Below are 27,973 nucleotides of genomic sequence, written 5' to 3' on the forward strand. Positions count from 1 at the left end.
AAATTCCACCCTGAAACTGAAAATTGACGAAGGCTTTTCTGTCTGACATGACGTGATGATTGAAAAGATGAATAAGCTTAAATCACCATTTATTGTCAGGTTTCCTGTGAGGACATTTGTCTGTTTATATCGAGGTCGTAGCCAGGATCTAAGAAATAGCATAGGCTAGGCCTACTCAGGTCATGAGTTATTTATTATTATTATTTGTATTTTTGACAAAGGCTATTTCTTATTTGGATAGCTAGGCCTACTTTTCTGAAAGTTTCATTTCAATAAAAATAATGATAATAACTTAGCCTACCACAGAGGACAGGACATTATCTGCGTCTTCAGTCGTGGTAAAAGTCTGTGTTTGTAGCGGTTTGTAGATGTTGAAATTACTTAGCCTAATGTAAATTCTGATTTAGGGTGGATTTTCTGTTTTAAAATAATGTAATAGGCTATAGCCTACATAGGTAATATATCATAATCTACATTATGGTCGTTAATGAAAAACACATTATCAATAAGTGTACGGTGCGTTGTGTATGTAAACAAAGGTTCATTTGAATGTAACCGTTGTTATTATTATAAAAATGTTTTAATTCTCACGCTCTGGTAGGGCGATGATTTTACGACAGTTTAACGACCTTGATTACGGCAGTATTTGACAGGCAGGCGCGGAATTTGTAAATAGAGCTTGCAGTACTGTAAATGTCGGCTTTGTTCCTTATATAAGTTTTTAACTGTAATTTTTTTCTTTGGTTTGCGTTATTCTTCTCTATTTAATTGATCGGAAGTGAAGTTGGTCAACTAATGACCACTTTTAAGCTCTTGGGAAAAGTTCTGGAGAGCGGACACCATAGTAGTTAGCTCCTCCAGCTAACATGCTAACACGGTGTAGAGACAGCAGCAGAGGGGCTGCACGGAGCACCGGCTGCACCCAGGCATGTTAGTGCATTTACTCGGGAAATCTCTGCTTCGTTCGGGACTACAGCGGCTCGGGGTCTCGCGGAGGGGTTTCTGTGAGGCGCAGAGCGGCCGGTGTCCGGACGCACCTCAGCAGGCAGACATGATCCGGGGTCGGGCTCAGATCAAACGGGTCCTCTGCGTAGCCGAGAAGAACGATGCGGCCAAATGTATAGCAGAGATCATGTCCAGCGGCAGTTCAAGGAGGGTCAGTCATGTCCATCCATCAGCAGATCAAAACTCTCCGACAGATAAGCGTAATGTTATTGGGAAGTGTAGTGCTGGAACGAGAATTAATCTGGAAGCTATTTTGTAAATCAATCAATAGTTTAAACATTAGATTAAGCATTAAATGGCAAAACATGTGGCCTATTGCTTTAGACCGTTGGTATGTTAAAGAAAACAACCAGAGGAGCTTGGCTCTGACAACCTGTGTTGGACGTTTTTGAATGATGTTACTTTGTCTTGTGGCCCACCCCACAGTGGATTGCAAAATCACCTTTACCTTGATTATAGCTTATCCATTATGCAGCATACAGTTGAAGACTGAAAACATTTTGGCTGAACAAAAGTTAAGCATGAATCAGGAAATCTTTAATAGAAAATACGCTCTCCCTTAAACACGCTCTAGGAATGGATGATATGTATAATAGCTGACCTTATTAGTAAATTAATGGAATCTATCGCCACCTAGTTTTATTTTTTATTTAATTTTATTTACTTTTCAACTTTGAATACTTGCTGATTGTTGTGACTTTGACACTTGTTTTGTCCCATGCCACTAAACAACGGATCACACATCCTATAATAAAAACCTGATTGGTTACCACCATGTTTAATCGCACACCTTCTATTGAGCTTAAAAAAAACTCTCAAATATCCGCTGATATCAGATTATATATCGGATTTTTTTATTTCTCTTTGGTTGCTCCAGTACTAACTGTCTTCTTTTCCATTTTAGAGGGAAGGGATGTCAAAGTATAATAAAATCTATGAGTATGAGTATCATCTCTTTGGTCAGGTAAGTGAGACCAGTGAAGTAATTAGATATGCACCATTATGTCCGTTCTTGTTTTACGTTTTCTCTGATTCTTCTGGTTTCATTATTTCTCAATGCCGTTGCAGAATGTCAGTGTAACAATGACTTCAGTCTCGGGCCATTTACTGGCCACGGAGTTTAGAGCACCGTTCCAGAAATGGTAATTTAAATGAAATAGGATTTATTTATTTTTTAAGTTTATTTAGCATCACACTGTATCACCAGTCAACTGATTGTATTTTATTCATTTACTCTCCAAAGGCACAGTTGCAATCCCGTTCTGCTATTTGATGCTGAGGTAGAGAAGTACTGTCCAGATAACATGGTACAAATCAAGGTATGTTTAGGCACTGTTTATGTAGAGTCACATACTATATAAAAACAATCTTTACTCCTTTTGAAGCTCCATTGTGTGTGATAATGTGATTTTTGATTGATATTAGGAATGTCATAGTTTCATTCTAAAAATTATTCAAGTGTATTCATAAAATCGGGATAAGCTACCGCATTTGTTTGTTTTTTTGAGTGGGCAGTAGGTTCAGATTTATCCTTAGCATCTATCAGCAGTGCTAGGCTGTAATCGAAGAAAATATTGATGAATATGGATAATAAAAAATTGACTTGAAAGATTTTTATGACTCCCTCACTCTCCATCTAACCCTCTCTCCTTCCGCTCTTCCTTTTCCCCTCTGTTCTCTCCGTCCCTCTGTGCCTCTAGCGGACACTGGAGAAAGAGGTGAGGCAGTGCCAAGCCTTAATCATCTGGACTGATTGTGACAGAGAGGGCGAAAACATTGGCTTTGAAGTCATAAATGTCTGCAAAGCAGGTATGATAGTAAACTGTGTGGACTGTTCTTTGTTTTTGTTATGTGGGTGCAGACGAGCATGTCTCTGAACTAATCCACATCTTGGGAAATGTGCCTTTTACCCAGATTTTCGATAAGATCAATAACACGCATGTCTGTAATGTAAATATGATGCTGGAGATAGGATATGGTTGGCTCAGCATGAAGACTGGAATCAGGCGGAAACAGCTAGCTTGGCTTAGGGGCACTTTACACGGTGAAAACGTGACAGTTTTCCCGTTTTTGGTTTAAAAAAAAACCCCCCGTTCAGACACAATTTATCTGACATCTAAACTCGTACACATGTTTTCAGAGGAAACGGGCCGAAATCGCTGTAGTAGCAGTGTAGCAGCCATGCCAAGCCAATAGTCAGCGGTGACACAGCCTAGTAGATAGCTCTTCCGGTACAATTTGATGCATAAAACCTTACTGTAACCGAAAATTAATGCCACTAACGTTCATAAAGCGGTTGGTGTAAGCTTGGGGTTACAAATATTGTAAAAGACAAGCTTTCTGTCCTCTTATTTCACCGCATTGAACTCGTAAAAATAGAAGACATGCTGGTAGTGAAGGGGCTTCGTGAGCGGATACCTTCCTGTTAGGCGTACTTCAAAATAAAAGTCAACTCACGTGTGTCCAGTGAAATGCTATTAATGTTTAGCCAGTGAAATGCTTTTACTGTGAAGCCGTAGCCTTAATGCTCCTTTTGTTGAACAGTAACTTAACCGCTGCGCGCTGAACTATGGATAGTGTTTTTTAATGTAGAGAGAGCCGTGTCCCTGCCCTGGCATAGAAGCTACACACGTTTATTTGGCTAGAAAAACCGGCAGAGCACAAATCTTTCCCCAGACAAAGTGGCCGGTGGTCTCAATAACTTACTAATCGCTTAGACTAAATTGGCGAGTGCTATATTTTAGCCCTGCACGTCACTCTCCGCTGATCACAGTGATGGTGCCGTGGAGACACCATTCATGTTGTCTTCTAACTTTATAACTCGCTTGTGTTGTGGGTATTTTGACAGCAAATGTTATAGACTACGCATGTGTGAGGGTGGAGCCGTGACGTCAGCGTTATCAGGGGAAATGGTTTCGGTGTTTACAGGAAACCAAAACCGTTAAGTTTTCCAAAAAATCCTCCCTGAGAGGTGATCTCAAAAACCTGCGGTTTCATGCCTGCGTTTGCTGTTTTCCTGTAAATTATATAGTGCAACTGCGGGAATTTTTCCGCGTTTGCACCGTTTCGTGTTGTCGTGTAAAGTGCCCCTTAGTCTAAAAGTAAATATAGCAGTATTTGTTTGCCCATGAATCACTCCTGATTATGTCTGCGTTTGTGTGTGTGCTTTTTTGTCCTTTTTTATACTTTTTAGTGAAGCACAACTTACAAGTATTTCGGGCAAAGTTCTCTGAGATCACCCCCAACTCCATTCGGAGAGCTTGTGAGACTCTATTGGAGCCAGATGCTAACGTCAGCGATGCTGTCGATGTCCGTCAGGAGCTGGACCTGCGGATAGGTATGGATACACTCCACCAAACAAAAAGCATAGCAACAACACACGAATGCAGGTGAACAGGGTTCTTGCAGGATTATGGGATGGCTCTACAGAAAATGTTTCATACGGGACAGTTTAAAGTCTGGATGACGACCTTAGTTAAATGTCCCTTCACATATGATATAAACTATATCATATGTGAAGGGACATTTAAGTTGTTAATACTATCCCGTCCTCTCTCCTGTACTCATCTGCAGGTGCGTCCTTTACTCGGTTCCAGACGCTTCGCCTGCAGAAGATCTTCCCAGAGTCTCTGGCCAATCAGCTGATCTCATACGGCAGCTGTCAGTTTCCCACTCTGGGCTTTGTGGTGGAGCGCTTCAAGGCCATTCAGGCTTTCATACCCGAGACCTTTTACAAGATCAAAGGTACTAACTCAATGCACAGACACACAGGTTCAATGAAGATGCCAGCATTCAGCTTTTAAACAGTTTATAAGACTCGCTCATCTTAACCCTTACTGTTCCTTGTGTCTGTCTTTGTCTCAGTGCTGCATGAGATGGGAGAGGACAATGTAGAGTTCAGCTGGAAGAGAAACCGTCTCTTCAACCACACAGCTTGCCTGGTGCTCTACCAGATCTGCATGGAGGTATGCATCTGTTTGTTTTATGTTGAGCTCTAGTAAGCTTTGTAGGTCAGCTGATGTTGCTATTGTGAGATCTTTCTTTAGAAAATGTAACACGATACATTTGAAGTTCTTTCAGTGTTAGTTAAATAGTTGTTAACATGTTCAAGGAAAGGCCAAACTCTTGACCTTGAAAAGTCTTGTATAGAAGGTCATGTAATTGTTTTGTTTTTACTTTGTTACTAGACATTTTGAAATGTTGAAGTCCTAAGTTATGTTCTGATGCTTCATGCTTGTAGTGTCCTACATTTGCTAATTAAAAATAATAATTAGAATCGCCGCGTTCCCTATACGTCAGCAATACCCACATCTACTTGCTGCCCTGTCAACCTTGTTTGATTTACCACAACGTAGGGTGCACTGTGCCTTTTTTAATTAAAAAAAAAAAGTTAACCAATCATCTCTAGGAATATACAACATGCACTTAATCATCACATTAGATACAACATCACCGAAGAAGTAAAGATAATACAGCAAAAAACCTTATTTACCTTATTTTTAAAACTGTTGTTGCTGTTTTTTGAGCTTTCGGACTGTAGCTGTGATAACACTGGCACCTTCTGTAATTATGTACCTTTACCTGTACTTCTAGTGTTCCCCATGGACCTCACCTGTACGAAGTGTGTGTGTTTGTCTTTGTGTTTGTCTTTGTCTTTGTGTTTGTTGTTTGTATGTTTCTATTCTTTGATGTAAGTGCCTCCACATGCGTTAATGCTGCTGTTCCCCCAGGAGCAAACTACAGTAAATTTGAACGTGTTGTTGACCTTCCTGAATAAAATGGGCTAAAAGCCACGTGTAGAATGGTACACACTAGAATATCCTTTAATTTATTTCCAGGATCCCATGGCAACCGTCACCTCAGTAACCAGCAAACCTAAGAGCAAGTGGAGACCGTTGCCTTTGGACACTGTGGTAAGAATATAAAGTAATACAACCACACAGAACAAACGCTGCATCTCGAAACACACACTTTTTAAGTTTTAAAGCGTGCGTAGTAGTTTTTCCAGCACAACAGAAAGCATGCTACTTTGTCCCACTGAACAGTCCTTCACCCTTTTCTGACCATTAGGAAATGGAAAAACTGGCATCTCGGAAGCTAAGAATAAGTGCAAAAGAGACCATGAAAATTGCAGAAAAACTCTACACCCAAGGGTGAGTGAATGTTAGGTAATGTGCAAATATGCAGCTATACACACAGAAAAGTATTGTCTCGAGTCGACCATATACTTAATGTCCTTATAATTTTATTCTCACTGTATTTTGACATCTACATCACCATATTAGAGGCTTTGTGGTGTCAGTGAAACGGTCAATGTATTTTTTGTTTACCAGGTTCTTATACAAGCTCAAAGTTGTGCCTATTTTTGTCCATGGACAGACACCATCTGGCAGGGTGGTGTCTCCCAGGCATAGATGAGCAAAGTCACAATTCTAAAGTTAGTACGTCTGTGTGAGGATGACTTGTGACTGTGTGTGGGTTTTCTTCTGCTCAGGTTTATCAGCTACCCCCGTACAGAGACTAACATCTTTCCTCAAAACCTGGCTCTGGGCCCGCTGGTGGAGCAGCAGGCACATAGCCCCGCCTGGGGGACGTTTGCCCAGCGGGTGCTTGATCAGCCTGGGGGTCCCAACCCGCGGCAGGGCAAGAAATCTGATCAAGCCCATCCCCCCATTCACCCTACCAAATACTCCGGTACACTGCAGGTAGGTCCTCAAAATAGACTTTTCCAACAAAAACGTCAAGTTGACAAAGCCGCCTGTTTTTCTGTTTTAAACGAATGCTATTGTTTCAGCAATATGAAATTGGCTAATTGTTTCACAGATGGCCCAAAGAAGCCCAAAAGTCTTAGTTCAGCGAAGATCATTTAAAAAAATAATAATAATAATTTTTCAACTTTTAAGTATCTTTATAAAAACTGACAAACAAAAACACACTTGAAAAGATGAGCATACACAGGTGTATTTAAAACAGTAATGATTATCTGTCTCTTCAATACCCAGGGCAATGAAGGACGAGTGTATGAGTTCATCGTCCGTCACTTCCTGGCTTGTGTATCCCAGGATGCTTTGGGGCAGGAGACCGTGGTGGACATAGACATTGCTCACGAGAAGTTCTCCGCCTCAGGACTCATGATCATTGCTAGGAACTACCTGGACGTTTACCCGTATGAAAGGTGGAGCGCCAAGGTACGGTGTTTGTGTCTGTGTTAATAGGAATTATTGTACTGTAAAGAAGCTCAAATAATTGCTAGTGTTATCTTAAAGCTTCTACATTGAATTATAGTCTCAGCTACGTTATTCAGTTTTAAGTACCTTCCTTTGATAGAGTGTGTATGCGTGTGTGGGATATGTCCTTGTAAACCTGCTTTGTATGTGATACATAGGTGATTCCAGTGTATGAGCAAGGCTCCCAGTTCCAGCCCTCTGCTGTCGAGATGGTGGACGGACAGACTAGTCCGCCGCAGCTGCTCACAGAAGCCGACCTCATATCGCTGATGGAGAAGCACGGCATCGGTACAGTACAAACACAAACACAAACAGACAGACCTCGTATGAAATGTGTATGGTCCTACCAACTATCATAGACATTTTAAAACATCCTCATCAATCCCACATAAGGGAATAATCGTGTCCGCAATACACCATAATTAACATGTACCAAGATTTATATTAAATGAAGTACCAATTTTTTGTCTCAGTCTATATAGCTTTACAATATCAATATATTGTGATATATGCTTTTATTCATTTATTCATTCATTTATACAGGACATTTAATTAAGAACACTATCATTTGAAAGTATTTCATGTTACCTGTTTGCAACATACCAGTACCTTATTTCAGTCAAAGCAGATAACACCTACCTAAAGCACAACTGACGAGTCAACACAGAAATTTGTCCATTTTGTTAACTTTTTTATGTCTGATCCTTAACTGTGTGTATTAATTGAACAGGCACAGATGCAACCCATGCGGAGCACATCGAGACTATAAAAAGTCGCAGTTATGTGGGCTTGACAGCTGACCAGAGGTTTCTCCCTGGAGAGCTGGGCATGGGACTGGTGGAGGGTATGTAAACACACACACACAAACACACAATACAACATAAAGGAGGTGTTTATGGGCTCCATATGCAGTTGTTGCTGTCACTCAAATATGTTACACATCACCTACAAAACTTAGTGTCTTTCTTTAGGTTATAACTCCATGGGCTTTGAGATGTCCAAACCAAACCTACGTTCTGAATTGGAGGCGGATCTCAAGCTAGTATCAGAGGGCAGGAAGGAAAAACAAGGTGTACTGCAGCATCACATCCAAAAATACAAGAGCGTCTTCATCGAGTCTGCCAGGAAGGCAAAGAAGTAAGTAACCATTTCCCCTGTAGTAGATGTTAGTGTGTTTACTGATCCACCAAACGAGCAGAATGGTCACTGTCGGTTGTTGTGACCCAGGTATAAGGTCCTGTTCTGTCATTGCTCCAGGTTAGATGAAGCCCTGGCTCCATACCTGGGTGCAGCTCAGGAGATGACTGAGGCAGAGCAGCAGGACATGGAGATGCCGCTGCCGGTCAGGAAGTGTCCTAACTGTGGGCGGGACATGGTGCTGAAGAAGAAGAAGGAGGGAAACAGGTGAGATGAGACACATGGCAAAGAAGCTTCCGCTGTCTTGTTTTCTTTGACTTTTTAAACTTAATTTAGCATTTTCTTGAATGTTTGTCCCGCCATTTATCTCACTCTAAGGGACCGTACCTTTGGTACTATATATTTGGTATAAGCTTGATTTTCTACTTGTAGTGTGTCTAGAAAGTCATTTGAGACTTTAAATGAAAGAATGAAGAAATGTATTTCAGACATCTAAAAAAATATAGTTTTTTGAATAAACCATATTTAAATGAATTCAGAAATAAGCAGGATAAAATGAAAAGCATGTTACAACATATTTTCCACTAACCAGCATTGACATGCCTGAAAAGAAGTAGCAAGAAGTATACACTTATTTAATCCTACCTATTCACCACAACTTAATAATTGATCTTTATCAATTGACTTCCCTTTCTGACTGTGTGTACCTTTGTATGCTTCCAAAACTTTAAATTTGTTATGGCATAGTAATGTCGCTCTTTTTTTTCATAAAAGCACCCTTTACTTCAGTAACAATCTATCAAATTCATACTGTATTATTTGTCTGCTCCCCGTCATGCAGTAAGTTCCTGTCCTGCACAGGCTACCCAGCCTGTAAGACAGCAGTGTGGTTCCCTGAGACAATGCTGGAGGTCAGCAGAGATGAAAGCATCTGCCCCACCTGTCAGCCACACCCTGTTCACATGTAAGTATTCATTTTATAGTAAAATATAGTAGACCGTGTTTTTTAATTTAACTATTAATAACTGTGCCCTTTACGTCAAGTTTAGGAAGCCATTAAAGTTGTTATACATAGCACTGATGATTCTCGTACACAAAGCATCAAGTTACCTGCCAATAGTTTAAGTGACCTATTTTTAATGAATATCTGTCATCCCATCCGCTTTGCATATTATTTTCTGCTCAGAAATGTTCTGAATCAGATGGATTGTGAAACAACAGACAAGCAGATTTAGATGTGTCTCATTCAGTGCTCCAAAGTCTCAAGATTGTATTTCACCAAGGGGTATAATTAGGAATGTTTAAAAGTGTCCCCCAAACAAAAACAACATAAATACAATGTACGCTAAAAGTTTCAGAATTGGATATTATTCAAAGGTAATATGGAAACATGTAAAAGCAGCTGTAGGATGTTGTCTTTGCCTGTGATGTATGGCAATATATGCAATAAATGAAGAAAATAATGACAAAATGAAAGATGAATATTTTAGAATAACAGTCAACACTGCGTTGGTTACAGAGCTTCTTGACAAAGAGTAAAGGCAGAGAATGAATTACATTTTACATGTACACAGAATTTGAGCATTTTAATTGTTTGGGATGTTGCTCCCCTCCTGGTTGACTGTGAGATCCTTCAGTCCGTCACAAATCAGACTCTCCATAACTGTGCATATTTAACATTGAAAACATATTGTTTCCATGTCAATCAATGCTAAGTATCTTATCTGGCTTGAAGCCACAGTTTACACTTTAGAACTGTGTACTGTATGCAGGCGCTGCTTGCTTTGCGAAGATAAGGAACACTGATGAAGCTCTCGGCACTACAGGAAACCTGTCAAAATTCTTGTTTACACCAGTGGGCGTTTACCCATTGAGCGCATGCCTCAACTCAGTCCAAATATAGGGTGCTCTCACTAGCATTGAGCCAAAGTGCTCCACACCAGCATCCGTTACCACAGCAACCAATCTGCTACAGAGCTCAAAGTTGAAATACAGAACATTATAACAATGCCACCGTTTTTTAATCAGATCTCACCCAGCGGTTTCAGCCTGTTGGATAACTTGAGGTGCTGTACAGCAGATGTGTGCAGTAATAAACTGTTTCTTATCGCTGCAGCCTCTCTGCACTTATATTTTTCCAACTTTGTTTTACACACACGTTTTGAGAAGGCTGTGCAGATAAACACACCACCACTCATTCTAATAGGGCAGAAGTGATCTTTGAGAGGGATTATTTTTGAATAGTAAATACTACGTATTTTATTTTCATGAACATTTTGCAGAGTGTGCCTTTTTAATAATTGCGACTCCAATGTCTGCTACATTCAGCAAAATGGATGGATGGACCTGAAAGGTGTAGTGTTGTGATTCATGTACTGTCCCTATTTTTTTTTTATCATTTTATTCAACAACCAATACAAAACCCAGTATATATAATATGCTGTATCTGACATTAACAAGATGATGAGGACAGTATACGGTAGTTATAGTACTAGACTGGGACCTATTTCAATATTTCTACTCTGTCTATAACTTTCTTTGTTATAGCCCTGTAATAACTATTGGATGTGGAGACAGTCTTTGATTCGCCTCCATCACCATAGGGAATGAGGTTGACTTCTTTTACAGTGACCTCCTGTGTGTCCTACATTGTTCAGGTTGAAGCTAAAGTTCCGCAGAGGCAGCCTCCCTCCCATGATGCCTTTGGAGTTTGTCGGCTGCATCGGTGGATGTGATGAGACGCTCAGAGAGGTGCTGGACCTGAAATACCTGAGAGGGGGAGGAGGGGGAGGAGGAGGAGGAGGAGGAGGAGCAGGAGGAGGAGGTAGAGGAGACGACCATCATCCCCCAGCTCCCAGGCCCCCCAGGCCAAAGCCCCCCAGAGCCCAAAGTTCAAACCCTCGACCGTCCCTTCCTCCCGTCCCCACCTGGAGCCCGCAGCCTGCTCAACCTCCACCGGGCGGCGGTGTGGATACCAGCAGCGACACCATTGTGTGTAACTGTGGTCAGGATGCGCTCCAACTGACCGTGCGCAAAGATGGCCCCAACCAAGGTCGCCAGTTCTACAAGTGCAACGGCGGGAGCTGCAACTTTTTCCTGTGGGCCGACGAGCCGAGTCAGCAGGGGGCGCCGCAGGGTCGGGGGCCTCCGCTGCAACCAGCACAGACCCCCCAGCCTCCAAGACCTTCTACGGGGTTCAGGGACAACACCGGAGGAGGGAATGCGGGAGAGACAATGTGCAAATGTAACGAGGCTGCGGTGGTGCGCACGGTGCAAAAGGACGGTCCCAACAAGGGCCGCATGTTCCACACCTGCGGGAGACCAAGAGACCAGCAGTGTGGCTTCTTCCAGTGGACCGATGAGAACGTAGCTCCACCAGGCAAGGCTCAGACACACACTAATGAAAATGTCTCACTGCTTTTCAAAAGTTCTACTTGTTATTATCCCGAGGCCAGAACTAAATGAGGACATTTTAAGTTTTGCAAGCAATGGACTCAAGGAATTTAATTGATGGATTGCTAATTTGTTGCAGAATCAGACATTCATGCCCCCCTTCTGATAAATGGAAATAACTTTGGTAATCCTTTAACCTTTCTTCTAGCGCCATAAGCTGGTCAGAGTTAAAATTTCCCAACACTTTGGTTCAAAAACTAATACCATTCCCATCTGCCTCAGCTATGCTTTATGATAAGTGCTTCTAAAGAACTATTAGGACTTTTCATGCATGTGCTTAAAGTCAGCATGTTTGCATTTTAGTAAATTTTCTTCTTCAGTCGTATGTTCACTGAGTAGAAAAGTGGCTACTCATTCTGACTGTATTAAAAATACATGCCTGAAACAACTAATATAGGTCATAAGAGAGTATTACTGCATCTCAAAGCACTGGGTTTGATTTGGACCAAAAGGGGACTTCTTTTTTTGGTCTTGGGTACTATTACTTACCAGACTGTTTCAAATATAAGGAAGTAACAGCCATTAATACATTCACCTCAGCAATACATTAAATCACGCTGCATTTGTTTGATTTCTCCTCAGTGTCTGACTTCATTAAACCAGCTGTTTCTTTACGCTCGCTAAAATGTCAGGTTTATTAAATACATCTTAATACGAGTGGGAAAAGCAGAAAAGACATACACTCAGATCAAACACCAGAGAGAGAGAGAGAGAAAGAGAGAGAGAGAGAGAGAGATATGCATCTTACCTACAACTTCACTTATTGATAAAGAAAAGCTGTCACGACTCACAAACACTCCCACTGAGACCTTGAGGCATCCACTTAGCAGGCTGACGCTGTACACTCAGCGAAAAAACACACTTTCTTTTGATCTGAGGTGCCTTCTAACCACCTTGTGGTTTTTTTTACCTGTTTCCTCCATGTCAGGTGGCTCTGGTGGTGGATTTAACGGTGGTGGAGACGGAGGGAGGACTGGGAGGAACATAACGGGAGATGCCAACAAACCTCCCACTGTTAGGAAGCCTCGTACCTGCGGCATCTGCCACATGCCGGGACACACCCGAGTCACCTGCCCCCAGCGGTGACATGGTGGCTGAAGACTGTGTGTGGAGTTATTGAAGTCTATGCACATATATACCTCCTCATAGACCCCCCTATGAGACGTGGACATGGAACCTCTTCTTCTGGTATACAAAAGTGCTAAATTAAAAACCTGTATCCTCCCCTGCAAATTTACATTTTGACACAACAGATCCAAGAGACAACAGCAAAGGGCCTGTCATACTAACTAGGTCTCCAAACAAATTCACAAACTATCTTTCTCATTTGTAGTTGTGCAGAACATTGGAAACTCGTTTATGTAAAAAAAAAGGATTGTGAAAAGCATTTTGTATTTTAGGTCAGAAGAAACTAGACCTTTTCTTCCTTCTTTTTTTTTAATCCAGCTCTGATTGTTCAGATCTACTGAGATCAGCAGTATGCTTATCTAAGATGAATGGTTCTTTCTTTTAACTCCTTCAGGAAAGTTATGTTTCATTTGGGGGTCAAGTGAACCTTTTACTATCTGTTAAGTCCCACCGGTTACCAGCCCAGGATCCTAACAGGAATTCAACATTTTGGGAAGCTGATTTGCTTCCTTGCTTCCTTGCCAAGAGTTAAATGAGAAGCTTGAGGCCACTCTTATGTCAGTACAGTAGATATGGGGCTATGGACAGCAGAAAGCTTGCCTTAGCATAAAGAATGGAAGCAGGAGGGAGGAGCTAACCTGGCTCAGTTAACCAGCACCTCTAAAGCTCACTTATACAACACATAATATCGTCTGTGTTTAATCTAAACAAAACCCCAAAATGTTGAATTGTGTCCTTTTTAAAGCTGATTGCAGCATTTAAACAGACTGCATGCTTCAGATTGTCTGAAGTTGTTTGCTGAGTAGTACAAGTGAAGGGCATCGAGAAGTTGAACCACTTGAGAAGTAACGGCAGGAACCTGAAAGCGCTCAACAGTTAATGGAAATCTAGCTTGGCTGGCCTTGGATCATACGGATTCCCCCAACTGTTGTGTTCCTCCGCATGCACAGTCCTAACAGTGCATGCACCTTATATCAGCTGGAGGAGAGAGAGAGCTTGGAGACAGCTTCTTACATGGACGCTGTCTTTAACCAATAAATACATACTTTTAAAAAAGGCATATCTTTATGCAGTTTATTAATTATTCATGGTATAATTATTAACACTGGAAACTTATTTTAGTGTTCATCTAGTCCCTGTAAATAATTATCTTTGACAGTTGCTAAGTATTTTAAACTGTTGATTATTCAAAGTGGCTGTTGTTGGAAGAAACAGCTAAATGTGTTTTTACATTGTAAATATAATGAGTGCTAAAAAGCTTGTTGGTTTTTCTCTTGGTTGTGTGAGAAACCATCAGCATCAAAGATTTCTATTTTAATGTTTCCAAATGCTAATAAACATAAATAAAAAGCACATGGTCATTTTTTTTTTCATTTTCTCTGTCAGTGCAGAGGTTGATGATTTGGTTTTGCTTTCGATTCTATGGAATCTTTCATAATATTCTCCTGGTTCTATTGCTTTTGCTTTTGCTTTTATTTTGAGTTCATCAGCTTTCACCTAAACTTTGGAAAGAAACCAAACTCAAAACATTGTGGTCAAATTCAAGGGAACTTAATTTGTGGTCATACAAAACAGACTTCAACAATAAATAGTCTAAACTATATACACAAGAATACATTTTAAAAAAGTGTTTTGTTGTACTGCTGTATCTCCTAAACATAATTAGTAAATAAAAAATCTTTATCCCAGCTGCATTTTGCTGAACATGTTCAGATGCAACATCACACCATTTGATTAATTGAGTTTGGTTTGAGCAATATGGAGCAAAATGTATTCATATGATCATATCATATAGCCAGAGGTCGAATACGTTCTTAGATCATTTACTGGAGTAAAAATTGCAATACCACTACATATACATACTTTATTAGAAGCAATGGCCAGCATTGTAATTAACATTTTGCAGCAGGAGTAGGCTAAATTGCAGCAAATTTCCACCACTATTTCATATGATAAACGTGTTGTATGTGGAATCTGCAGAATAACAAGGAACTACAGTTGTCAAATACATTTTGTGAAATAAAACGCACCCCATTGGATTATGAGTATAAAGTAGGAGTACTTGATGTACTTTCGAGGACTGGTGTGCAGACAATGCACACTGTAGCATATGTATTTGAATGACTCCTCAAATGCTGAAAATGAATGTATGTGTTGCATACAAAATAAACGTCCAGCGATCACGTATGTTATCAGACAAAAATACTCTTTTCAGACAAGTTTTGCAGCTGTGTGTTAACCTTAACCTGCAGCATCTGCATGGTTTTCTTTTCCCAGAAGTGCAGCTTGTAACTTTGAACCGACCAGCAAAATTAAGTGCGAGTCCCCCAGGGGTTAGAGAGGGGTGGGACAAAGGAAAATAACCAGAAACGCATGGATTCCCGGCATGAGGTACCTTAATGTTTTTTTTCCTCTCTCTGTCCATATTCCAGAGAAGTAGCTGGTCTCACCGTCACGTTTGGTGAGTCATGCGTGACTCATTACATGTGGGTGGGAGTGAGTGAGCGAGCGCGGTAGCTGTGATCCGTCCTGCCTGCTGTGTTGTTTTTTACGTTCCATCCTCAGCTCCCAACTCTGCTACAGTAGTATCTGGGCAGATAACAAGTCATGTGATTGCCGTGTTTCTTTTCTGAATTGCAGTGATCTCCTCCTACTTACGGGAAAAGCGCTCATTGTACCATACCCCGCAGCAGTTTGAATTGTTACGGTAATGCTATACAGTACAGATTAAAGGCACCGTAAAGCACGATGAGCTCACCACGAGTCCACAGAAATCACTAGAACTATTTAACCCCATCATGAAGGATCACTGTGATTATGAAAATATATTAAACACCACTGTCCAGAAAAGTCTATGTCCTGCAATATCAGTAGAGTCCTAAAACTCCCATAAGCATATTAAAGGAGTACAAGGCTACAGCAGAAACTTAAAGGGGCACTGCACCAATTTTACACATGAAGTTCAGTTTTCTCGTCATGAAGAATAGGCCTACAAATTGGTCTGCAAAAACATTTGCATAAGTTATTCTGTGCCTCTGAAGGGAGCTGTCCAAAGTCTGAGTTAATAACCCTGATGAGAAAACGTATTAATAAAGTATTAAAAAATAATAATAATTTTAGTTTAGTTAGGCCTAGGTATAGTTTTTGGCCATTGATACCATCGGACTAAAGTCGGAGACATCTTTGACTCTGCTGCATCAATCACCATCTTTCACAAACCCAACTTTCTCCCTGAAAGTGACAGACTGAATAGATGGAGTACGCCTTTAAGAAATGCAAACACCAATAGGGTCAACAAACTGTCAAAAAGCCTAAGGACTCTGGCAGGTAGGCTATTTCCTTCAGGAATATGGCAATATCATCAGAGATGAAGCATGATACTCCTTTATCATCATTGATTTACCTTTTTAATTTGGTAGTGCTTAAAGAATGTGTGAATTGCAACTTCACAATGATAATAATATATAGCCTATAATAAACTGATTACTTTTTGGGTTTTCGACTGTTGAACATTCAATTTGAATAAGTTAGCTTGGGCACCAGGTCACTTTATAAAATACTCTCAAGGAAACTTTTCCACATAAATCAGTGTTTTTTACATTTATCTAAATGATGTATACTTACTCTGCACATTGTCATGCCCTATATATTGCACACTCTCAATTTCTTCTAGTTGTCACTATAGCCTTATTTAAATCAAACCTCAGAAGAACAGCTACTGAAGGCACCTACAGATATTTTCTCCTTACTATAAGCCCTATATATCAAACGATTATTAAAGGCACTTCTTGTTTACATATTAACTAATGGGTCAAATGTCATAGTCGGGTCAGTGGAGGTGAATCACTCTTCAGCTGTTCGTTAACTCTTCTTGCATCGTCATCCACATCATCCAACTTTTCAGTGGTCGCCGTAGAAACAGTTGCCATGACACCCAATGCCCGTAAGTGATGCAAGTGTTCCAGGTGCAGAGAGATCTCGGACGGTCGGTGTGTGTGTGTGTGTGTGTGTGACTGTGTGTAGTGTGTGTGTGTGTGTGTGACTGTGTGTAGGTGTGTGTAGTGTGTGTGTGTGTGTGTGTGTGTGTGTGTGTGTGTGTGTGTGTGTGTGTGTGTGACTGTGTGTAGGTGTGTGTGACTGTGTGTAGTGTGTGTGTGTGTGTGTGTGTGTGTGTATGTGACTGTGTTTGTGTGTATGTGACTGTGTTCGTGTGTGTGACTGTGTTTGTAGTTAGAGAGTTTTACTGTAAACTGATCCACACCGACCTCAATGAAGGACAATAGCAAATTGGCTCAGGGCCTTTTTTCCACAGTAGTCATTTTACCTCTGTGAGCTGTTCCCACCTGGACAAGAGAATGTTCAGTTAAAAAGTTGATGCATGACCAGTGGCTGTGATCGGAGGACTCAGTATCAGTCCCCTGTAAAACAAACTAAAAACATAGTATGTGGGCTGCGAAAAGTTACTATGTATTCAGGATGTAAAGACCTTCAGTACAATCTTTAGCTGTTTAGTTCCATATTTGGATCAAACACGGTTGGAGGGGTGGACATTTTCACCAGAGAGTGAAGCAAGAAATAATTTCCATTGCAGATTCTGATCTTTCCTGCCTTTGCTGCAGTTATATAAATACATGAGCTCCCACAGAGTTCAGTGTTTTAGCTGCACAACATCATTTGACTGTGTTTCACCTTTGAAATAGCAGAATGCCTTTAGATCAACCACTGTGATGATTTCCCTGACACTGTGTTCTGTTTGTAGTCTTAAAGGAATAGTTCAACATTTTGGACAGCTTATTCGCTTTCTGTTTGAGAGTAAGTTTATAGCTTTTCCGTTTGAAGCGTAACATAGAAAAATCTGGAAACAGTTGTTGTTTTACAGGGGGTTATGTGTGGGACAATTGTATGGTACCTTGCTGATGTCACCTCAACTACACCCGGCCAAGAAAAAGTCTGGCCCACAATCTCTCATAAAGCGGCAAAATGTAACCTATTTTTCACATGTTGGATTTTCCAAATAATATGAACCAGTTATGATGTGTGTATAAGTGAGCTTTAGAGGCGTTGGCAGGTAAATTGTGCTACATCTGGAAGGTCAAAGGCTGCTTACTGTATACAGACACATAGGCACATAAATGCAAATTCAGCAATTCTGGAGAACGCTTGTTGTCATAATCACTTGTTTTTTTCAAAATCAGTGAAAATCTCCTCAGGATCTGCTACCTGTAGTCGGTGTAGGCTACTGTGTTTGGCTGAAAATTTTATCTCGTGTTACAGCCATAGGCTCTGTAAATGGGTACCTACGTACACAAAGGTTATGTAAGAAAAGGGGGCCCACTGTAGCTGTATCAACATTCCCGTTTACAGAGCCTAGTTTGGTTTATTCTTCCAGCGCAGACACACCTAGACCTACAGACAGTTAACCGATCGTTATGAGATATTCACTGATTTTGACCAAAAGTGGCAAGAAATCGCTGACTCCACCTTTACATAAAATATAAAACGATGTTATTTTGGGTTTTCAAAAGTCATGTTTAGACCTGAAATTAAAATACGGGATTTCATAATTGGATTATTAGCAGTATCTTTTTATTTTTTATTTATGCTGTGATTTTAAATAAATTGCTCGATGTGCTGCAACGTTTCCTCCCCTGACCTAAACCTGCAGTGTGTAGAATTTTGGGATTTTTTTCATAGCAGACTTGGTAGAAAATAATTATAATATCCTTAAGTACATTTAATTTAGTGTACAATAGCTGACATTTTTTTTAAGAATAATTTTTTTTCCTTAGAAAGGGTCTCATTTATCTCCATATTTCTCCATACCTTGGACCAAGGTGTATTGGAAGCGTCATAGTTGGAATGTCATCAGGTGCATTGTTTAGAATTTAGAATTGTTCTTCTCCTTGAAGGCCACTGTAGCTGCTGTTATTATTCGAAAGGGGTGGGGTTACCCAGGGAGCGTTGCATTCTAGAACTTTCTTGATGATGTCATGTTGATGATGTCATGTTACACACTGCACCTAAAGTTCTAGAATGCAACGCTCCCTGGTAGGGTTGCAAAGGGGTGGAAAGTTTCCGGTAAATTTCCGGAAAGTTTCCGGTAAATTTCCGGAAAGTTTCCGGTAAATTTCCGGAAAGTTTCCAAGGGAACTTTCGCTCGGAAATGTTGGGAATATTCAAAATTGGGAATTATAGGAATTAAACCTGCAGTGTGTAGAATTTTGGGTTTTATTTCCTAGCAGATTTTGTAGAAAGTAATTATAATATCCATAAGTACATTTAATTTAGTGCATAATAGCTGAACATTTTTTTTTTATTATTATTTTTTCCCTTAGAAAGGGTCTCATATATGTCCATATTTCTGAATATTTTGGACCAAGGCCTAGTGCCGCCATCTTGAAAGTGTCATTGTTGGAATGTCATCAGGTGCATTGTTTAAAATTTAGAATTGCTCTTGTCCTTGAAGGCCACTGTAGCTTCTGTTATTATTCTAAAGGGTCGGGGTTACCCAGGGAGTGTTGCATTCTAGAACTTTGTAGAACTTTCTTGATGATGTCATATTACACGCTGCACCTTTAAGTAAATGGCGGACATTTAAATGATTTCTTTTCATATCCAAACATAAATTTAAACATATAAACAACATGTTTTGTCACAGGCAGACAGACATCCATGCAAACTAATTAAATAAAGAAAACATTACATTTGAACAGATTTATTTGTAAGAAGAACTTTATCAAGTTTTGATTATTACAATCAATAATTTCACTGAACAACAAAAAGATGAATGTTGAGTAAAATCTAACTCATCCGTCTGACCCAACCGATTCAATAAATTAAGTAAATTGCCCCCCATGTGATGGAGGAATGCACAGTGCATTTTTTATTTATGCTGTGATTTTAAATAAATCGCTCGATGTGCTGCAACGTTTCCTCCCCTGACCTAAACCTGCAGTGTGTAGAATTTTGGGATTTTTTTCATAGCAGACTTGGTAGAAAATAATTATAATATCCTTAAGTACATTTAATTTAGTGTACAATAGCTGAACATTTTTTTAAGAATAATTTTTTTTCTCCTTAGAAAGGGTCTCATTTATCTCCATATTTCTCCATACCTTGGACCAAGGCGTATTGGAAGTGTCATAGTTGGAATGTCATCAGGTGCATTGTTTAGAATTTAGAATTGTTCTTCTCCTTGAAGGCCACTGTAGCTGCTGTTATTATTCGACAGGGGTGGGGTTACCCAGGGAGCGTTGCATTCTAGAACTTTCTAGAACTTTCTAGAACTTTCTTGATGATGTCATGTTGATGATGTCATGTTACACACTGCACCTAAAGTTCTAGAATGCAACGCTCCCTGGTAGGGTTGCAAAGGGGTGGAAAGTTTCCGGTAAATTTCCGGAAAGTTTCCAAGGGAACTTTCGCTCGGAAATGTTGGGAATATTCAAAATTGGGAATTATAGGAATTAAGTAAATGGCGGACATTTAAATGATTTCTTTTCATATCCAAACATAAATCTAAACATATAAACAACATGTTTTGTCACAGGCAGACAGACATCCATGCAAACTAATTAAATAAAGAAAACATTACATTTGAACAGATTTATTTGTAAGAAGAACTTTATCAAGTTTTGATTATTACAATCAATAATTTCACTGAACAACAAAAAGATGAATGTTGAGTAAAATATAACTCATCCGTCTGACCCAACCCATTCAATAAATTAAGTAAATTGCCCCCGATGTGATGGAGGAATGCACAGTGCATGTAGGGGGCGTGGCCTCAGTACCCCTGCAGTAAGGTGTGTGCTATGTGCAACTTGCAAGTCTACTTGCATGAAATCTGGTTGTTTTAGTCAAGATTATGCTTAAATGTATTTTCCCCACCTATTTTTAAAATCACTGTTTAAGCCTCTGTAAACCTGGTCTAGTAAAAAGCTATATATCATATCAAGTTGGGTGTCTCAATAAATGTATTCCCGTTAATTCCCCAAATTCCTGTTAATTCCCATAAATTCCTGTTAATTCCCATGGAAAGTTTCCAACTTTGAAAATTTCCGAAATTTTGCAACCCTACTCCCTGGGTAACCCCACCCCTTTCGAATAATAACAAGCTAAAGTGGCCTTCAAGGACAAGAACAATTCTAAATTCTAAACAATGCACCTGATGACATTCCAACCATGATGCTTCCAACATGGCGGTGCCATGCCTTGGTCCATGGTATGGAGAAATACAGGTTGCGTTCCGAATCGCATACTTTCTACTATATAGTATGTAGAAAGAAGATTTATTATGTCCCGATTCTTGTGGCCAGATTTAGGATGGTTAGAAGTACCCGGATGTCCTACTTCATGCGGCCAAGATTGTTAGGTTGCGTTCCGAATCGCATAGGCCTAATCTTTCTTTTTTCTATTCTACATACTACATCCAACGATAAAAAGAATCTAGTTAGGATGCAGTAGGCATACTATTAGGACATACTTTACTCTCTTATTTCATCATAATCGCCTTGATCTTGCCTCTTGCTTTTATATCCGTCGCATCCCCGTTTGTTTTCATATGGAGGCTTCGTCGATGTGACGTCACTTCACGTGCGCACTGGATTGTGGGTCAGAATCGCCCAAATAGGATGCAGTTTTCAACACTAACAATCTTGGCCGCATGAAGTAGGACATCCGGGTACTTCTAACCATCCTAAATCTGGCCACAAGAATCGGGACATCCTAAATCTTTTTTCTACATACTATATAGTAGAAAGTATGCGATTCGGAACGCAACCTTAGTGTTGAAAACTGCATCCTATTTGGGCGATTATGACCCACAATCCAGTGCGCACGTGAAGTGACGTCACATCGACGAAGCCTCCATATGAAAACAAACGGGATGTTTGAAACGCTCCCTGGCTATATATTTTTTACTGAGATGACTTAATGACTTGTTTTGTTGTGTTTTGTATTGTATCATATACATCCAATAAAGATAAAAAAAAAAAAAAAAACGGGGATGCAATGGATATAAAAGCAAGAGGCAAGATCAAGGCCAATGTTATGATGAAATAAGAGAGTAAAGTATGTCCCAATAGTATGCCTACTGCATCCTAACTAGATTATTTTTATCGTCGGATGTAGTATGTAGAATAGAAAAAAGAAAGAGTATGCGATTCGGAACGCAACTACAGAGATATATGAGACCCTTTCTAAGGGAAAAAAATGTAAATCTAAAAAAAATAATCAGCTATTATACACTAAATTAAACGTAGGCCTACTTATGGATATTATAATTATTTTCTACCAAGTCTGCTATGAAAAAATTCCCAAAATTCTACACACTGCAGGTTTAAGTTTCACATAACCTTGTTGTCCTGACCCCCACCCTCCTCCTCTGTCCCTCTTATGCACTCTGCTCTAATTTGCGTGCGCGGCCTGGTTAGCTCCGTCACGCAGAATGGGGGCTTGGCCCTACCCTACGTAATGGAAAGGGAGGGAAAGGGGGGGCGCGCCCGATTTAAAGGAGCGCGTTATCCTTCTGCGCAGATGTGTCGCAGATTTTAAAAAGTGAGAGAGGCAGGGAACAGGAGTTTGGTGAGAGGGAAGGACGCAGTCTCTGAGCTTAAAACAACTATTCACAGCGGGCGCGAGCGGCTGCAGTGACACTCCGAGGCGCTTCCCCCCTCCTCCTGAAGTATTTTTCTATCAGCTCTTTGGCAACAACAGCTCAGATCCAGTTTTGCGTGCTGTTTGGAGCGTTTGGAGCTGCGCGCGATGATGGAGCTGTCATCAATAGGAGAGCAAGTGTTTGCTGTTGAGTCAATAACCAAGAAAAGAGTGCGAAAGGTAAGATAAACTAATGCCGATACACTTAAAACAACTTAAGTAACTTGTTCGGCTGTGGTTTTGGTCCAAATGGGATGATGGCGTTCTGTGTGGCATCATCTGTCCTCTTGCGAAAACAAAACTAGGCTAAGCATATTCCCAACTGTTTACGCCAAATAGATGTTCAGCCTAATATAGGCTGTTTTTTTAAACAAATGCGTTAAAGTTGAACATTGTTTCACATCCAGAGTGGCAGCCTGCACCCGTGCGGCTGCTGATGCTGCATGGATGTGTTATGGTGGAACAGCCTACGCAGCTGTAGTAAAATGTTAAAGGGGGCGTGTATCCTGGAAGCGGACGCACGACCACTGCACGGGGGACGCAACGCAGTTGATTTCCAGCGAGCGGAGCAAGCGGTTTCTGGCCGAAACTGCAGCGTAATGTCACCGACTGCTGCGTAATGGTTACATATTGATTTACAGTGGAGGAGATGTGCACTCTCACTTCCAGAGAATTTAGCGGCACATAATCTGCCGCACATGTAGCCTAATTGACGCAGTATTCTGAGCAAATTATATCACTATATCGTATGGTATCATATATAGGCCTAGTAGGCTAATGCTGTTATGAAATATAGAATATTATAATAAAATTAAGAAACCATGTGTGTGGCTGGTGTTCATGTAAACAAGCTCGCTATTCAGCCTACGCACACTGAGTCATATAGAAATGTGTCCCGCTGTGGTAATTGCACCAGGCTTGCTGGGAGGACGTTGCGCAATACCAAGTTGTTTACATGTTCCAGTGGCCCCACCTATCCGAGCCACTGGTGTAATGTTCCAGAAAGATCCCGTGCATTGTGTAGAGCGGTTCGTATAGCCATGTGTGGTCACGTCACCGCGACGCGAGAGAAAAGCTGCTGTTTGGAGGCTGCTCAGCTCCGCTGTCATTGACGTCAGCCCTCAGGGGGGAAAAAAACACCGTTTGAGAAGCAGAAAAATATCCACGCGCCCCCTCCCTCATTACTCCGTACTTAAAGTGACAGGGGTCTTTTCCCCCATTTACTCTACGCTCATAACAGCTCATTCCTCTCTCTCTCTCTCCCTCTCTCTCTCTTGCTCTCTCTACACAGGGCAATGTGGAGTATTTACTGAAGTGGCAGGGATGGTCCCCAAAGTGAGTAAGCCTTTAGTCATCATCCAGTGACCTCATCCCCTCAATATACTCTATATAGTAGCCTTTTCAAATCATGTGCCTTGATATCCTGCACACCATGTCCGTTGACGATAGATAGATAGATAGATAGATAGATAGATAGATAGATAGATAGATAGATAGATAGATAGATAGATAGATAGATAGATAGATAGATAGATAGATAGATTCATTTGTTTGTTTGTGTGTGTGTTTCTGTTGGCAGGTACAGTACTTGGGAACCAGAGGACAATATTTTGGACCCGCGCCTGGTCCTGGCCTACGAAGAACAGTGAGTAATCATGGGAAGCTTGTTTTGTTTTATGCCAGCAAAGCACTTTATATCGGCCTTGTTTTTGTTCTCTCACTCCTGGTTGGTTGGTTCCTCTTTGTCATTTTGTCTCTGTCCTCTCCCACCCCTCTTTGTTTTTCAGTCAGGAGAAGGTCCGAGCCCTGGCCTATCGAAGGAAAGGTCTCAGACCCAGGAGGCTCGTCCTGCGGGTAGCGACACTTACCTTTGTTCTTCATGTCCCCCATGCCTTTGTTGTGCATTTTACAGATGTAGTTTGGTACTTTAAAGGGACATGCTGTCAATTTATTATCGTGGGAGGGAAACAAGCAGATATTCTGACTTTTAGTTTTTAGTTGGCAGTCTTCTCTCAGACCCCACATCTCCTGTTTGCAATGCTTTGTCTGTTAAAAGTGCAAAGCCCAAGCCGAGGAAAACTGATTACCAGGGCTATTTTCTTAAACGTACTTGATTCATCAGCAACAATCAACTCAGTAGACAAGAATACAATGCAGCTAAAAGATATGTTGCATTGTGTTGTGTAAGATAGGTGTGACAAAAAGGACACCCTCTCACCGTGTTAGTATTCCCTTCACAACTGCTACTGCTCTCCACTTTCACCCTGTCAAAGACAAACAGTGCACGTGCCAGTTTTGGAGATTGATGAAAGGAATTCTGGGAAATCGCGAAGTGAAATAGGGTTATACATAGTAAATGGGGCGCAGTTGGGGAAACAAATCACAACGATTCAAAATGTTGGCTGTCTGCCCGTTGGTTCCTACTGAAGAAGATCACTTTTGAAAGGATATATATAGTTTTTATTTCAAAAAGCTAATATAGCTAGATAATTCCCTAAAACAGCTGCCAATTTAGGTCCAAGCAAAAGGTACACAAACAACAAGTAAATAGTGAACTTGTAGCGGACTATTTTTAGCAGTGGATTAAAGGCGGAGTATAGATTCAGGGGAATAATTTTTTGTCAAAATAAGTGACTATCTACTCAAGTTCTGCTACCTGAACATACTGTGTTTGTGCTGCCTTGGCTCTGTAAACGGGCATGTTACTTGCTACGGTGGGCCCCCTTTGTTAACATACCCTTTGTTTACCCATTTACAGAGCCTAGGCAGATCGTGAGGAGATATTCACTGATTTTCACAAAAAGTGATTTTGACAACAAGCTTTCTCCAGAAACGCTGACACCACCTGACTTGGTGAGCTAATAAGTTTGTTACTGCAGCGGGACATACCTGTGGGATTGACTCAACATAAACTAGAGTGTGTAAGTTCATCTTAAATAAGGAACATGTCCACCAAAGTTTTAGGATTTAATCACGGATGTGTTCTCCAAGACTACATTTCCAATCTTTTCTGTCGAAATTTTGCCCAGCAGAACTTGACGACACAATTGTACCTGCTAAAAGCTAAAGTGTGGCTGTTGTCTAAAAAAAAAACCTTACCTTTGCTCTGCCCTAGAACATCTTTGCCATGGACCTCCGCAGTGCCACCAAGGAGAAGCCCCCCCCTCGACTGCGTCTCTCCCTCACCCGCTCCATGAGCACAGATGTGGACCAGGGCGAGCAGGGCAGCTTGTTCCGCCGCCGAGCCTGGAGGAAGAGCAAGCAGAGGGTATCCAAACGTGGGGGGCCAGGGGGACCCTTGCACAAAACCCTCCGTCCGCTGAGGAAGAAGGAGGAGGTGGACTGGGAAGAAGACAAACAGGAGTCCGGAAGCACCACCGAGGAGAGACATGGAGACAGTGTATATGGTCAGTCCACCTACTATGAAATAAATGCCCCTTTTCAATGTTTTTCAACATGAAAAGGGATCCAGTAACTACTATGTCTGTAGTTACATGCGTCCCTGGTGTAACTTACTCTGGTCAGGCATAGCAGTGAGGCTTTTTAGAAAGCGGGGCTTAGCTAAAAGTTTCAGATAGAGGATGAATAGAGGAGATTCACCAATGGCACTGTGAGAATTATAAAGTTTTTTTTGGACACTACACCATGAAAACAGTCTCTAGAAGAAACCCAGATTACAGTTTTGAAGCCGAAAATTAGCAGAATATGTTGCCTTTAATCACCTTGAAATTCAGTAGTGCGGTCATGACCTTTGGCCTAAAAATGTACCTCTTTTTCTCTCTTTGAGGTCGGTCAGAGTGCAGCTCCCCGCCCATGCTGGAGCGTCAGGATTTAGAAATGGAGGAGGTGGAGGAGAAAGAGGACACAGACCTGACAGCAGTTGGCCCTAGGACATGGAATGACACAGCTGAAACAAGGCAGAACCTAACATTTGCAAGCGACCAATCAAAGGTCAGTGTCTCTGTGGTCAAGGCCATAGCTGGAGAGGAGGTTACGGAGGGCTACAGTTCAGATTGGGACCGAGGTGAGGAAGGGTCCGGGTGGGAGTGTCCCAGATCTGAGAGCAGCGTTTGTGAGGGCAACAACACGACCTCAGTGATAGTTAGCCTTCTGGGGAGACGTGAGACGACAGGCAACGGCAACGCCACCGTGTGCTCCGCTGATGAGGTGGTGAAGAAGGAAGTGACGGGCGACAATCAGAGTGTTACTACGGCGACCCCGGGCACTCAGACTCCTCCTCCTGCCGCAGAAGAGCATCCAGAGGAGGTGATTGTGACAAATGTGACAATCAACTCTCTGACGGTGACTTTTAGAGAGGCCCCGGTGGCTGAAGGCTTCTTTAGGCCAAGTGAATGATGAGGGAGACGAAATGAACCACATGTAGACGGGCCACTCATTTTGTACATGTAAATAGTTGTGTATGTAGATGATTCCACAAGTTTACAAAGCTACACTCACTTCCTATTGAGGTCATTGAATACATTATTGCCTTTCAGTGGTTATTTTATCATTGTGGCTCATTTCTTAGGCGATAGGATGCCTGAGGCTCAGCATCCATTGTTATCCAGAGGACTCAGGGCTCATTCCTGGGGCCGCTGGGTTTCCTGAGCGCGGGGCACAGATGGTGAGACCGCAATCCAAATACCACACTACAGTCCACATTACTACTTCCATGAATTACTCCAGTCGTCCTCAGTGCTTTCCAGCCAGACATCAGTCTCATATACTAAGATCTGTTCTCCGGGGCTGGTTTTAATCGCTCCTCTTTCATACAAATACTGTTTTTTGTAAAGATTCAGCTTTTTTTCAGTATTTGCACACCAAGTTAACTGCATGCCCTGTCAGTCTGTTCCACAAAGCCCCGTCCTGTGGTTTGTCAAAGAGGTTTATTTCAGTCACAAAAGAAATTAAACAATGAGAGAGAGAGAATTAAAGTCGGCTGGCCGCACCAGCAGAGTTCTGCATTTCAAGAAGGATGAAGGAACAAAAAAGAAGTACACAGTTGTGTTTGCTGTCTATCTGTCCTTTTGCTTTTCAGGTATGAAAGGCTACCTGCTTCTATTTTTGTATTACCAATTGATAGTCTACTCTCTTCAGTAGCTTTTGTGCATTTCAAAAGAGGCTATATCAGTTTACAGTGCTGCTCTTCTGCTGTGTAGGGTAATGTACAATGGAAGCAAATGTCCGTTAGATCAGACCGTAGTGAGCTTATTATTATTTATTGCATGTCACAAGCTAAACTAACTTATGTCATTTAATGTGTCTCAATCGATTACTAAAATTGTCACAAATGTCTTCTCTCTAAAAATGAATTTTTACTTTGCATTTCCAATAAATATGTATAAATGTAACCAGCCTCCAGGAGA

The 27,973-nt window shown here is 41.1% G+C and overlaps 2 protein-coding genes across 4 annotated transcripts; both read left to right on the forward strand.

Annotated features, from left to right (window-relative positions):
- Positions 1-676: 676 nt before the first annotated feature.
- Positions 677-14,195, forward strand: top3a (DNA topoisomerase III alpha). Its single transcript, XM_080043374.1, has 19 exons — positions 677-1,156; positions 1,910-1,969; positions 2,074-2,147; positions 2,249-2,324; positions 2,706-2,814; positions 4,199-4,342; positions 4,579-4,749; positions 4,870-4,970; positions 5,844-5,918; positions 6,076-6,158; positions 6,500-6,710; positions 7,008-7,193; positions 7,391-7,520; positions 7,963-8,076; positions 8,204-8,369; positions 8,490-8,636; positions 9,211-9,333; positions 11,027-11,748; positions 12,751-14,195. Exons 1-19 carry the CDS (start codon positions 929-931, stop codon positions 12,906-12,908), a joined length of 3,078 nt encoding a protein of 1,025 aa, XP_079899500.1. The 5' UTR covers positions 677-928; the 3' UTR covers positions 12,909-14,195.
- An 8,309-nt stretch (positions 14,196-22,504) lies between these two features.
- Positions 22,505-27,931, forward strand: cbx7a (chromobox homolog 7a). Of its 3 annotated transcripts, XM_080043227.1 has the most exons (7): positions 22,685-22,787; positions 23,899-23,942; positions 24,187-24,252; positions 24,395-24,461; positions 25,366-25,460; positions 25,723-26,014; positions 26,395-27,931. In XM_080043227.1, exons 2-7 carry the CDS (start codon positions 23,931-23,933, stop codon positions 26,961-26,963), a joined length of 1,101 nt encoding a protein of 366 aa, XP_079899353.1. In that variant the 5' UTR covers positions 22,685-22,787; positions 23,899-23,930; the 3' UTR covers positions 26,964-27,931. The 3 variants fall into 3 exon arrangements, with proteins under 3 accessions (XP_079899351.1, XP_079899352.1, XP_079899353.1); XM_080043225.1 differs by lacking the exon at positions 25,366-25,460 and having other exon boundaries at positions 22,505-22,787; XM_080043226.1 differs by lacking the exon at positions 25,366-25,460 and having other exon boundaries at positions 22,505-22,787; positions 26,404-27,931.
- Positions 27,932-27,973: the final 42 nt, after the last annotated feature.

The sequence above is a fragment of the Ammodytes marinus genome, assembly GCF_949987685.1.
Source record: "Ammodytes marinus genome assembly, chromosome: 16".
NCBI lineage: Eukaryota > Metazoa > Chordata > Actinopteri > Uranoscopiformes > Ammodytidae > Ammodytes > Ammodytes marinus.

What these genes read in the sequence shown, in the direction of transcription:
- cbx7a (XM_080043225.1), top strand. Translation starts at nt 22,716, where the DNA reads ATGATGGAGCTGTCATCAATAGGAGAGCAAGTGTTTGCTGTTGAGTCA. An exon ending in CCAAGAAAAGAGTGCGAAAG is followed by an intron (nt 22,788 to 23,898) that starts GTAAGATAAACT and finishes CTCTCTACACAG; the next exon opens with GGCAATGTGGAGTATTTACT. An exon ending in ACATGGAGACAGTGTATATG is followed by an intron (nt 26,015 to 26,394) that starts GTCAGTCCACCT and finishes TCTCTCTTTGAG; the next exon opens with GTCGGTCAGAGTGCAGCTCC.
- top3a (XM_080043374.1), top strand. Translation starts at nt 929, where the DNA reads ATGTTAGTGCATTTACTCGGGAAATCTCTGCTTCGTTCGGGACTACAG. An exon ending in CGTTGCCTTTGGACACTGTG is followed by an intron (nt 5,919 to 6,075) that starts GTAAGAATATAA and finishes TCTGACCATTAG; the next exon opens with GAAATGGAAAAACTGGCATC. An exon ending in AAGAAGAAGGAGGGAAACAG is followed by an intron (nt 8,637 to 9,210) that starts GTGAGATGAGAC and finishes CCCGTCATGCAG; the next exon opens with TAAGTTCCTGTCCTGCACAG.